This window comes from Eptatretus burgeri, chromosome 8, assembly GCF_056783735.1.
Source record: "Eptatretus burgeri isolate ZD-2024b chromosome 8, Ebu_testis_v1, whole genome shotgun sequence".
NCBI classification, from domain to species: Eukaryota; Metazoa; Chordata; class Myxini; order Myxiniformes; family Myxinidae; genus Eptatretus; species Eptatretus burgeri.
The window spans coordinates 23,701,189-23,714,805 of record NC_140968.1 but is presented as its reverse complement, the minus strand read 5'-3'; the positions used below and the strand labels follow the sequence as shown (position 1 = coordinate 23,714,805).

Here is a 13,617-nt window from a genome sequence, read left to right as displayed (position 1 = left end):
GGTGATGATGAGATAAACGAGTGAACTGGGTGATGATGAGATAAACTAGTGAACTGGGTGATGATGAGATAAACTATTGAACTGGGCGATGATGAGATAAACTATTGAACTGGGCGATGATGAGATAAACTATTGAACTGGGCGATGATGAGATAAACTATTGAACTGGGTGATGATGAGATAAACGATTGAACTGCGCGATGATGAGATAAAGGATTGAACTGGGTGATGATGAGATAAACTATTGAACTGGGCGATGATGAGATAAACTATTGAACTGGGCGATGATGAGATAAACTATTGAACTGGGCGATGATGAGATAAACGAGTGAACTGGGTGATGATGAGATAAACTAGTGAACTGGGCGATGATGAGTCAAACTATTGAACTGGGTGATGATGAGATAAACGATTGAACTGCGCGATGATGAGATAAACGAGTGAACTGGGTGATGATGAGATAAACTAGTGAACTGGGTGATGATGAGTCAAACTATTGAACTGGGTGATGATGAGATAAACGATTGAACTGGGTGATGATGAGATAAACTATTGAACTGGGCGATGATGAGATAAACTATTCAACGGGGCGATGATGAGATAAACTATTGAACTGGGTGATGATGAGATAAACGAGTGAACTGGGTGATGATGAGATAAACTAGTGAACTGGGCGATGATGAGTCAAACTATTGAACTGGGTGATGATGAGATAAACGATTGAACTGGGCGATGATGAGATAAACTATTCAACGGGGCGATGATGAGATAAACTATTGAACTGGGTGATGAGATAAACTATTGAACTGGGCGATGATGAGATAAACTATTGAACTGGGCGATGATGAGATAAACTATTGAACTGGGTGATGATGAGATAAACTATTGAACTGGGTGATGATGAGATAAACGATTGAACTGGGTGATGATGAGATAAACTATTGAACTGGGTGATGATGAGATGAAGTATTGAACTGCGCGATGATGAGATAAACTATTGAACTGGGTGATGATGAGATGAAGTATTGAACTGCGCGATGATGAGATAAACTATTGAACTGGGCGATGATGAGATAAACTATTGAACTGGGCGATGATGAGATAAAATATTGAACTGGGTGATGATGAGATAAACGAGTGAACTGGGTGATGATGAGATAAACTAGTGAACTGGGTGATGATGAGATAAACTATTGAACTGGGCGATGATGAGATAAAATATTGAACTGGGTGATGATGAGATAAACGAGTGAACTGGGTGATGATGAGATAAACTAGTGAACTGGGCGATGATGAGTCAAACTATTGAACTGGGTGATGATGAGATAAACGATTGAACTGGGTGATGATGAGATAAAGTATTGAACTGGGCGATGATGAGATAAACTATTCAACGGGGCGATGATGAGATAAACTATTCAACTGGGCGATGATGAGATAAATCTTGAACTGGGCGATGATGAGATAAACTATTGAACTGGGCGATGATGAGATAAACTATTGAACTGCGCAATGATGAGATAAACTATTAAACTGGGCGATGATGAGATAAAATATTGAACTGGGCGATGATGAGATAAACTATTGAAGTGGGCGATGATGAGATAAACTATTGAACTGGGCGATGATGAGATAAACTATTAAACTGGGCGATGATGAGATAAACTATTGAACTGGGCGATGATGAGATAAACTATTGAACTGGGTGATGATGAGATAAACTATTGAACTGGGCGAAGATGAGATAAACCATTGAACTGGGTGATGATGAGATAAACTATTGAACTGTGTGATGATGAGATAAACTCTTGAACTGTGTGGTGATGAGATAAACTATTGAACTATGTGATGATGAGATAAACTATTGAACTGGGCGATGATGAGATAAACTATTGAACTGGGCGATGATGAGATAAACTATTGAACTGGGTGATGATGAGATAAACTATTGAACTGGGCGATGATGAGATAAACTATTGAACTGGGCGATGACGAGATCAACTATTGAACTGGGTGATGATGAGATAAACTATTGAACTGTGTGGTGATGAGATAAACTATTGAACTGGGCGATGATGAGATAAACGATGAACTGGGTGATGATGAGATAAACTATTAAACTGGGTGATGATGAGATAAACTATTGAACTGGGTGATGATGAGATAAACGATGAACTGGGTGATGATGAGATAAACTATTAAACTGGGTGATGATGAGATAAACGATTGAACTGGGTGATGATGAGATAAACTCTTGAACTGGGTGATGATGAGATAAACTTGAAATGGGTGATGATGAGATAAACTATTGAACTGGGCGATGATGAGATAAACTCTTGAACTGGGTGATGATGAGATAAACTTGAACTGGGTGATGATGAGATAAACTATTGAACTGGGCGATGATGAGATAAACTTGAACTGGGTGATGATGAGATAAACTTGAACTGGGTGATGATGAGATAAACTATTGAACTGGGCGATGATGAGATAAACTATTAAACTGGGCGATGATGAGATAAACTATTGAACTGGGCGATGATGAGATAAACTATTGAACTGGGCGATGATGAGATAAACTATTGAACTGGGCGATGATGAGATAAAATATTGAACTGGGCGATGATGAGATAAACTATTGAACTGTGTGGTGATGAGATAAACTATTGAACTGGGCGATGATGAGATAAACTATTAAACTGGGTGATGATGAGATAAACTATTGAACTGGGCGATGATGAGATAAACTATTAAACTGGGTGATGATGAGATAAACTATTGAACTGGGCGATGATGAGATAAACTATTGAACTGGGCGATGATGAGATAAACGATTGAACTGGGTGATGATGAGATAAACTATTGAACTGGGCGATGATGAGATGAAGTATTGAACTGCGCGATGATGAGATAAACTATTGAACTGGGCGATGATGAGATAAACTATTGAACTGGGCGATGATGAGATAAACTCTTGAACTGGGTGATGATGAGATAAATTTGAACTGGGTGATGATGAGATAAACTATTGAACTGGGCGATGATGAGATAAACTATTAAACTGGGCGATGATGAGATAAACTATTGAACTGGGCGATGATGAGATAAACGAGTGAACTGGGTGATGATGAGATAAACTAGTGAACTGGGTGATGATGAGATAAACTATTGAACTGGGCGATGATGAGATAAAATATTGAACTGGGTGATGATGAGATAAACGAGTGAACTGGGTGATGATGAGATAAACTAGTGAACTGGGCGATGATGAGTCAAACTATTGAACTGGGTGATGATGAGATAAACGATTGAACTGGGTGATGATGAGATAAACTATTGAACTGGGCGATGATGAGATAAACTATTCAACGGGGCGATGATGAGATAAACTATTCAACTGGGCGATGATGAGATAAACTATTGAACTGGGTGATGAGATAAACTATTGAACTGGGCGATGATGAGATAAACTATTGAACTGGGCGATGATGAGATAAACTCTTGAACTGGGCGATGATGAGATAAACTATTGAACTGGGTGATGATGAGATAAACTATTAAACTGGGCGATGATGAGACAAACTATTGAACTGGGCGATGATGAGATAAACTATTGAAGTGGGCGATGATGAGATAAACTATTGAACTGGGCGATGATGAGATAAACGATTGAACGAGGTGATGATGAGATAAACTAGTGAACTGGGCGATGATGAGACAAACTATTGAACTGGGCGATGATGAGATAAACTATTGAAGTGGGCGATGATGAGATAAACTATTGAAGTGGGTGATGATGAGATAAACTATTGAACTGGGTGATGATGAGATAAACTATTGAACTGGGTGATGATGAGATAAACTATTAAACTGGGCGATGATGAGATAAACGATTGAACGAGGTGATGATGAGATAAACGAGTGAACTGGGCGATGCTGAGATAAACGATTGAACTGGGTGATGATGAGATAAACGATTGAACTGGGTGATGACGAGATAAACCATTGAACTGGGTGATGATGAGATAAACTATTGAACTGGGCGATGATGAGATAAACTATTGAACTGGGTGATGATGAGATAAACTATTGAACTGGGTGATGATGAGATAAACTATTGAACTGGGTGATGATGAGATAAACTATTGAACTGGGCGATGATGAGATAAACTATTGAACTGGGTGATGATGAGATAAACTATTGAACTGTGTGATGATGAGATAAACTCTTGAACTGTGTGATGATGAGATAAACTCTTGAAATGGGTGATGATGAGAAAAACTATTGAATTGGGCGATGAAGAGATAAACTATTGAACTGGGCGATGAAGAGATAAACTATTGAACTATGTGATGATGAGATAAACGATTGAACTGGGCGATGATGAGATAAACTATTGAACTAGGTGATGATGAGATAAACTATTGAACTGGGTGATGATGAGATAAATATTGAACTGGGCGATGATGAGATAAACTATTGAACTGTGTGATGATGAGATAAACTATTGAACTGGGCGATGATGAGATAAACTATTGAACTGTGTGATGATGAGATAAACTATTGAACTGGGCGATGATGAGATAAACTCTTGAACTATGTGATGATGAGATAAACGATTGAACGAGGTGATGATGAGATAAACGAGTGAACTGGGTGATGATGAGATAAACTATTGAACTGGGCGATGATGAGATAAACGATTGAACTATGTGATGATGAGATAAACGATTGAACTGGGCGATGATGAGATAAACTAATGAACTGGGTGATGATGAGATAAACTATTGAACAGGGCGATGATGAGATAAACTATTGAACTGGGTGATGATGAGATAAACTATTGAACTGGGTGATGATGAGATAAACTATTGAACTGGGCGATGAAGAGATAAACTATTGAACTATGTGATGATGAGATAAACGATTGAACTGGGCGATGATGAGATAAACGATGAACTCGGTGATGATGAGATAAACTATTGAACTGGGCGATGATGAGATAAATTATTGAACTGGGCGATGATGAGATAAACTATTAAACTGGGCGATGATGAGATAAACTCTTGAACTGAGTGATGATGCGATAAACTATTGAACTGGGCGATGATGAGATAAACTATTAAACTGGGCGATGATGAGATAAACTATTGAACTGGGTGATGATGAGATAAACGATTGAACTGGTTGATGATGAGATAAACGATGAACTGGGTGATGATGAGATAAACTATTGAACTGGGTGATGATGAGACAAACTCTTGAACTGGGTGATGATGAGATAAACTATTAAACTGGGTGATGATGAGATAAACTATTGAACTGGGTGATGATGAGATAAACTATTGAACTGGGTGATGATGAGATAAACTATTGAATTGGGCGATGATGAGATAAACTATTGAACTGGGTGATGATGAGATAAACTATTGAACTGGGTGATGATGAGATAAACTATTGAATTGGGCGATGATGAGATAAACTATTGAACTGGGTGATGATGAGATAAACGATTGAACTGTGTGATGATTGGATAAAATCCAACACATGGAACATGTCTTTCAATCCTGATAAATCTCTATGTCTCTCTGAAAAGACCGTCCGGATCCCCCCTCCCACCACCCCCTCTCCCCCATGTATTTTCTCACCAATCCTCTTGAAGAAGTCCTTTCATTCAAAGTTTTGGGTCTTACTTTCTGCCAGGATCTTTCAAAAGAGGATCCTCTCCCTCTCCCTGTCGTGGAATTTCGTTATTTTTAAAACGTTTTCACCAACTCGGTTTTAAATCCTGTTACTTAAATGAAAGCCACAATTAATTTCACTGTCCACAATCAAAGTGCTGTTGAACATAAAATCTTTATTTTAACGTCGTACCACGGAGTCCAAACCACTGATATAATAAACATCCGCAATGGTTTACATTTTTATGACATTTATATACTTTCGTTGGGAATGGAGGGGGCTGGGAGAACAAGCAAATGAGAGAACATGGTGACTTTTGGCTGGCCTTGGTGAGAATCAAACAAAATAACTAAGAGCAGACAACTGAAAAAGCAGTACAGGATAACAAGTGGGTTATAGGTTTAAGACAGAATGTGATTATTTATTTTGAGAGAAATAGAAATGAAGTAAAAGGCAGTGAGTGCATGGGTGAAACCACTGAGTACAGTACCAAGTAAAAGGCAACTTGTTTTAAAAGGAATATTCCCCATCAACTCCCCCCTGTGTTGCCTCTAAGGCAACACAGCTAAAGGTTTTGTCACTTTGAAGATCCATTCTCTGCGCACGAGTGTGTCCATTTTCCCGGGCAGTCACCCCCCAGCACACATCGCAGAGCTCAGTCCCTTGCAGCCTTTCCTGTCCCTCAGGCCAGGTGGCTTCAGGTGGTTTACAGCTTTTGGGCCAGCATGAGGCTCCAGTTGGCCCGTAGACCGATACAGCAGAGGGCTACCACTATGGGCTGCACGGCTGATTTTAACGCACCTGTGCGGTTTTTCGGGAACAGAGAAGATGAGTACAGTGGAAGGACAATCCCGTAAACATTGATCACGCTTATTGCATTGACTCATGGATCTTCAACTTCAAGTCCCTCCTCATTAGAGTCGTAGGACTCGACATCAAAATCAGAATAGGAAGGTGGCAGTTGGACCACCATTACTTTTGTCGCAGCATTCCTTTTAAAACAAGAAACAATCAATGTCGGCAATGTGGTTGTGGCGCATTTAACAAGCACAACAATAATGATAATCGATAATAATCCCACAGAGATCCAGTGTAACAAGGTAGTTCCCCATCCCACGAAAATCCCTTCAAACCAGGAATAAAGCCCATCTTTCATAAAATAATTGTGAAACTTTGCTCCTTCTTGCTTAATCTTGTCAGCTATGTTTGTGATTTGCTCTGAGTTATCAGGGATATAGGTACAACACTCAGAGTTGATTACGGCACACATCCCGCCCTGAGCCGCGAGGATGAGATCAAGGGCAACCCGGTTTTGCAATGCGACCGCACGTAGGGCGGCCACCTCCGAGTTGATACCAACCATGCCCAGGGCCATTTTCTTTGCCAGTGACTCGAGCGAAGCGGCTAACTCTGCGAGTCCCAAAGACGTTTGTCCGACCCCGTAGTGAGGAATGAGAATCATGAAGAATAATTCAGTTGATGTGAAACTCCGTTTACCCCGTTTCAAATGCTCAAAAGGTGACATATTTAGCAGACACATGCGTGGCACAATGAATGACAAGTAACATGATCCGGTCCAGTTAGCTGAAAGCCATGGACAGGCACGGTTCCCACACACAAAATAGGTATTATTTAAAGCCACTTGTGGCCCCCTCGTGTGATTTTTATAGACATAATTACTACATTCAGAATTTCCTAATATTCTTTCTCCCCATGCTTCTTGCACCAAGCATTGATCCGGCTTTCCCGTCGCCTGTTCGACCATAAAATGTGGAGGCATCTTTCTCGAATTAAAACTTGGCCAAAACCAGTTATTGAAGTTCTGTTGTCGCAAGCAATTTCCATTTCTATCAGGAACGATGTGGTCATCTGTGTTATTATCCTTTTCATCCCATTCCTTCCAGTACCCACACCACTCACTCAGATCAAAGGGTATTGCCTTCAGAGGTATTCCAGTAACTGCTGAGTGAGGTATTTTAGTGCAGACCCAGCAATTAGTTTTATTAAAAGCCTTAGCGTGATTACGAGAAAGAGCCAGATAAGTATTTATCCCATGTAATGAACCCTTATCTACTCCCACTCTGCCCGTTAAGCTTCTCCGGTCTCTGGGTGCTATGTGGTTAGTTTGGTGGGCAGTGTGACAGGCACTTGGTTGGGGAACATGCAAATAACGTTTATCACAAATAGTACTTATCGGCCTCACAGACCATGTCCACATTGTTCAACCTGCAGCCAGTAGCACAAGTAACCCTGCAATAAAAAGAATCATCAAAGTGATCAGGAGGCAGCATTCTCCTCGGGCTCCTTCTGGCCGCGTGCCAGCTTGCAGTGTGTGGCGTGAATCCATGTTGCTCTCCCTTTGCACTTCACAGCTGTATGACTAGTAAGTAATATCAGAAATGGCCCACCCCACAGTGGTTGAAGAGAGTTCTTTCTTTTGTAAATCTTCACATAAACCAGGTCTCCTGGTTTGAAGTTGTGGTGAGCAGACGTGGCAGGCTCAGGCAAGGCTTGCTTCACCTGCGCATAAAAAGTCCTCACATGATTCAGAGAGACACGGAACGCTAGTGGCGTGTCGTCCATTTGCTGCACGTTCATGTCTTTTACAGTTAATGGAGGTGAGTGCGGTAATCTCATCGGTCTTCCCATGAGAATCTCATGCGGAGATAAGCCAGTTTTCCGATTTGTGGTCGATCTCATAGTCGTGAGGGCAATGGGCAGAGCATCTGGCCATTTCAATCCAGTCTGTTCACAAATCCTGGCCAGTTTATTCTTCAGAAATCCATTCTGTCTTTAAAATGCCCCCGCTGATTTGGGATTAGCAGGACAGTTGAGGTGTTGCTTGATTTGCAAAACCCGACACATCTCTTTCACCACCTCGGCTGTAAAATGAGTTCCCTGATCGCTGGAGATCCTACAGGGTATCCCAAACCTACAGACAAAATCCTTCATCAACAGTTTAACCACAGTAATGGCATCTGCTCTCCCACAAGGGTAAGCCTCAACCTACTTGGTGAACAATCTACGATGACCAAAATAAACTCAAGGCCACAGCACTTTGGTCACTGAATAAAATCAAATCTGGATATGAACGAATGGCCAAAATGGAACTGGATGGCCGCCTGGGGCCATCTGTACCCCCTTGGTGGATCGTGCTCTTGGCAAACATGACAGGTCCTTCAATTGGACTAAAACCCAGGGCCAACCATTGCTTCCCAATAGAAGCACACATCCCCCCTTTGCTGGTATTCCCGCCCCATGTGCCAACCATGCGAGCCAGGGTAGCAGAGCCTTTGGTGCCACCACTCGCCCACCAGGTGATCTCCATAGTTTGGATTCATTATCGAATTCACATCCAGTCATTATCCACAAATCCCTTTCCCTTGTACTAATAGCTGCTTGTAAGGTGTTCTCGTCGTCAAGGGTTGGCGTTTCGGCTGGTGTTAATAGACATTGTAATACCAACAGAGCATCAGTGGCGGCAGTGGCTTTGGCAGCTACATCTGCCCTCACATTCTCCCGTGAGACATCGTCAGATCCTCCCGTGTGGGCATCACATTTAACCACTGCAATTTGGTGAGGCAGAAGTATCGCCTCCAGCAGGTTCGCAATCCATGTTCCATTCTTCACCCGCACACCTGATGATGTTATAAACCCACTTTTGCACCAGAGGGCTCCAAATTCGTGTACAGCGCCAAAGGCATAGACGGAATCGGTGTAAATTGTCACTATTTGGCCTTCGGCAAGGCAGCATGTACGAGTGAGGGCGAACAGCTCTGCTTGCTGCACGGAGCAGTTTGCAGCCAATCTTCCCTTTTCGATTACCTCGTGATCAGAGCAAACGGCATAACCTGTTAATAGCAGTCCATCTGGTGTGCGTGACGACGAACTGTCGACATACAAAATTAACTCAGAATTTTGGATTGGAATGTCTCTCAAACCAGGACGCGGTCGACACGTATGTACGATCACCTCCTCACAATCGTGAGGATCTCCATCCAGTTCTACCGGCAGCAAACTAGCAGGATTCAATGTCGGGCACCTTTTAATCGTAATGTTTGGTGGAGCTGTGAGTGAGAGTTCGTATGTTGTTGCCCGTGAAGCCGACAAGTGTTGTGTTTTTGTTTTTAACAGCACAGCGGTGACTGCGTGCGGCACCATGAGAATCAAAGTGTGTCCCGTGACGAGTGGTTCTGTCGCCTGCACCGCGAGCGAAGCGGCTGCCACTGCCCTTAAACAGGATGGGAATCCTTGCGCCACTGGATCCAATTTAGGGCTGTAATAGGCGACGGTCCGTAACTTATTTCCGTGCTTCTGAGTCAGCACCGATTGTGCAAAGCCCCGACTCTCATTTGCGTACAAATGGAAAGGTTTTTCATAGTTCGGTATACCCAAAGCAGGAGCAGAGGATAGAATTTGCCTCAACGTTACAAAAGCCTCGTCTGCTTCTTGCGTCCATGTCAGCGGATTGGGCGCGCTTGCCAAACCAATTTCCAGCATGGGACGCACTAAGGCCACATAGTCAGGTATCCATTGCCTACAATAGCCTGTCGTCCCGAGAAAATACCTCATCTGTTTTGCGGTAGTTGGCTTGGGCAGTTTCAATATTGCAGATATACGCCCCGGGGAGATACGCCTGGTATCTCCCTTCAAAATATGTCCCAAATATTTTACCTCCTCCTTGCAAAACTGCAATTTGGCTCTCAATGCTTTGTGCCCCTTCCTTGCTGAAGCTCCCAACTGCGTCAAAGTATCTTGTTCATGCACTTTCTTTGACGCTGAACAGATGAGTCGGTCGTCAACATATTGGATCAAGGTGGATCCGCTGGAAAAAACTACGTCATCTCGGTCGTCTTTCAATGCTCAGGAAAACAAAGTAGGACTCTCGTTCTATCCTTGTGGAAGTACAGTCCAAGTATATTGTCTTCCTTTATACGTGAACGCAAAAAGGAATTGTGCCTCAGGGGCTATTGGAATACTAAAAAAAAGCTGAACAAAGATCCACAGCAGTATTGTGGGTAGTATTACTTGCTAGAATGGTAGTTGGATTTGCGACGAGTGTGTAGACCGGGATCACGATCTCATTCACTGCCCTCAGGTCCTGTACAAACCTCCACGTCGACTTTCCGGGTTTTCGCACGGGTAACATCGGCGTATTACATTGCCTGAGTGTGGGGACAATTGTTCCTTGCTTGAATAGCGCTTCCACTACGGGAGCTATCCCTTCTTCCGCTTCTGGACGCAATGGGTATTGGGGTTTGCAAGGCAGCTTCTTTGATGTATCTATATTGATCTTAACTGGGTGCATGCCTCTAATTCACCCATCATTCACATGTTTGCCCACAGACAAGTTGGCACCTGCTCCAGCAGTTCAGGTAATTTTCCTGACCCACTTGTTTCTGAGAGATCAACCATCTCGAACACAGCCTTTGTTGTCCCCCCACACTCTGACCAACAATATCCATCCGTCCCTATCTTCCATAGCCCTTTTACTTGGCTGTACCCAACCAAGGTCGCTTCCGATGCTTTCTTTAAATCGGTTACCATGTACCGTATGTCCGTTGTTTGGTAACCTCTCGCAATCGCTAAGGAAACATGTGGTGTAACACTGGACGGGTGATTCCACAGCTTTAATTGCTCCTGTGTCAGATGCACCTCCAGGCCAATACCTTGCTTCCCAATCCACATTGTCCCCAATGTTATGTCAAAACTCGGGTGCGATTTCAAAATTGTTTCCCTCGCATGGACGTTATCCTCTCCCTTAACGTCGCAATCTGCAATGCAATGTAATCGAGTCTGTACCCTGTCTATGTCAATGTGATGCTCACTTACCCAGTCGCACACCTGTGGGACACTCCTCTTCAGATTGGACACGCACACCTGCAAATGGTTAGATGCTTCACAATCCGTCACAGTCCACCGGGATACACGATTCTTTGTATTTTCCTGCAATAAATTCAGCATTGTTATATGTGATTCATGAGGTATATCCAAATACACTCCCCCGAGGGCACATGTTATTATACAATTCAGCTTACATAATAGATACCTTCCCAACAGATTAATTGGCGTGTCAATAGCCATCAAAAATGTATGTTGCGCCGACAAAGGTCCAATCTCCACCCGTAGTTGTTCAGATAGTGGGATCGCCATAGCAATGCCTGAGACTCCTAAAACCTTTACTTGTTGTCGCGATGAAGGTGCATTTGGAAAGTCACTTTTCTTGATTGCAGATTTTGTTGCCCCTGTGTCCACCAGGAAATGAATCTCTCAGCCTTCAATTGTCAAAGTCAGTCTCGGCTCTTCACGTGGTTTTGAAGTCAGCAACGGTAATTCAGATGAGGTCTTTCCCGTAGTTGTCTGTCATAAAACGAACGGGTTATGCAGGGGTTTCCTTCATTTTTTTGTAGTAGGAGGCTACCATTAAAAAATAGCAGGTTACCATCACCGCGAGCGAAGCGAGCGCAGCTGTAAGGCCAGGGCCCGCCTCGGGCCCTGGAGGTTGGAGGATCCGAGATGGCTGGAGATGCATTCTAGCATGATTTCTGACATGAAATAGTTCTCATATTATCATGTAATGTAATGTAATGTAATGTAATGTACTCACTAAGTGCAATGCAAATTGCTTGGATGTTAAGCAGTGGAGTAACTGAAAATAGTCCAAATGCATTCATCACTGTGAGAAACTGCTTTTCAAAAGGGCCTACCATTAGCCAGAAGTTGAAGTTCACCTCAAACAATGACAACACCTAAACTTCACAACTCCCTAAATATCTGATGAACTATTTAAGCATAGGGAAGCTAAGTATTATATTTGTAAATTTTGTTTCATTCATTTTATGCATATTTTCCCTCTTCAATTCCATTTTACTTTGTTAAATGTTGTTTATTATTATTTTATGGTGTTTTGTTTTGATTTAATAAACAGCTCAAACTAATAACTTTAGACTAGTTTATTGTTTGAAAATGAATGACAAACATGTATTTAACTTCACTCGTTTTCTGATAATTTCTTTATTTGATGTCAGCTGGCTTCAATCAGTTAACCAATCAAACAGTCTAAGTGTGACTACTGCATCACAGTCACAATCCCAATTTTGTTAAACTTCCACCTTACATTATCCGCCAATATCATGTTGTTATACCGTCAAGAAAAGCTCGCAAGTCTATGGTCCATGCATGTACCTGCGGTACCAGTATTCAGTTGGCCAGTTCACAGCTGCTCATACTCGGCCTTCACTTCAGTGAATAAACGACAATTTTCAGTGCAAATAACCACGAATAATAACATGTACAAAAGCTGCTTTAAGCTTATAGGCTAATTACTTTATAAATTTAAAAGGCACAACGGGTGACCGTGTATTTTGGAGTCGCATCACTTGACAAAAGCTCAAAATGGACGAGGTGAAACACGTGTTTCGTGAAACAACAACAACGTCGCACTCGCGAGAGTGCAAGTTTAGACCAATTACTGATGGCCAGAAGCTTACCTCCCATGTCTTTGGACTTCTTCGAAAATCCAAAGTCAAAAGGGATTTTTGTTTGGATGCCATCGTTTCGGCACCGAAACTGCAAGGCATACAAAGTTTATTTTCTTGAGGTCATTGCTGTATGGTATCAGGGTATCAGGCCAACAGTCCAAAACGAGGCTAAAGCAGAGAACTCTCTATTGCAGGAGGCATGTTATAGCTGCTTGTGTTATTTCTAGGTCAGTGTTGTGCTCGACCTGGCGAGAGTACTAACAGTAAAAGTAAGCCCGCTTTTATCGAAATACGAATGTGTTTTCGTCTCGGATTTCAAAACAGGGGGTGTAGAGATTTCGTGGTGACAAAAAAAAAAACATCGAAAAATCGATGCTGAAGTCGACGGCGACCGTTGACATTTTTTCTCTGAGTAGATGGCTGCGGGTCGTCAGTAACCGGCTTCTAAGGAAA

At 42.3% G+C, this 13,617-nt stretch overlaps 1 protein-coding gene across 2 annotated transcripts in view; it reads right to left on the bottom strand.

The window, feature by feature from the left end:
- Window positions 1-5,838: 5,838 nt before the first annotated feature.
- Window positions 5,839-13,617, bottom strand: part of LOC147021321 (uncharacterized) — a 54,631-nt gene continuing 46,852 nt past the window's right edge. The window contains exon 2 of one of the 2 annotated variants that reach the window (XM_085891157.1): window positions 5,839-11,629. In XM_085891157.1, coding sequence (XP_085747283.1) covers window positions 8,759-10,255 — 1,497 coding nt within the window. In that variant the 5' untranslated portion in view covers window positions 10,256-11,629 and the 3' untranslated portion in view covers window positions 5,839-8,758. The remainder of the gene's footprint in view (window positions 11,630-13,617) is intronic. The other variant, XM_085891158.1, reaches the window with a different exon arrangement.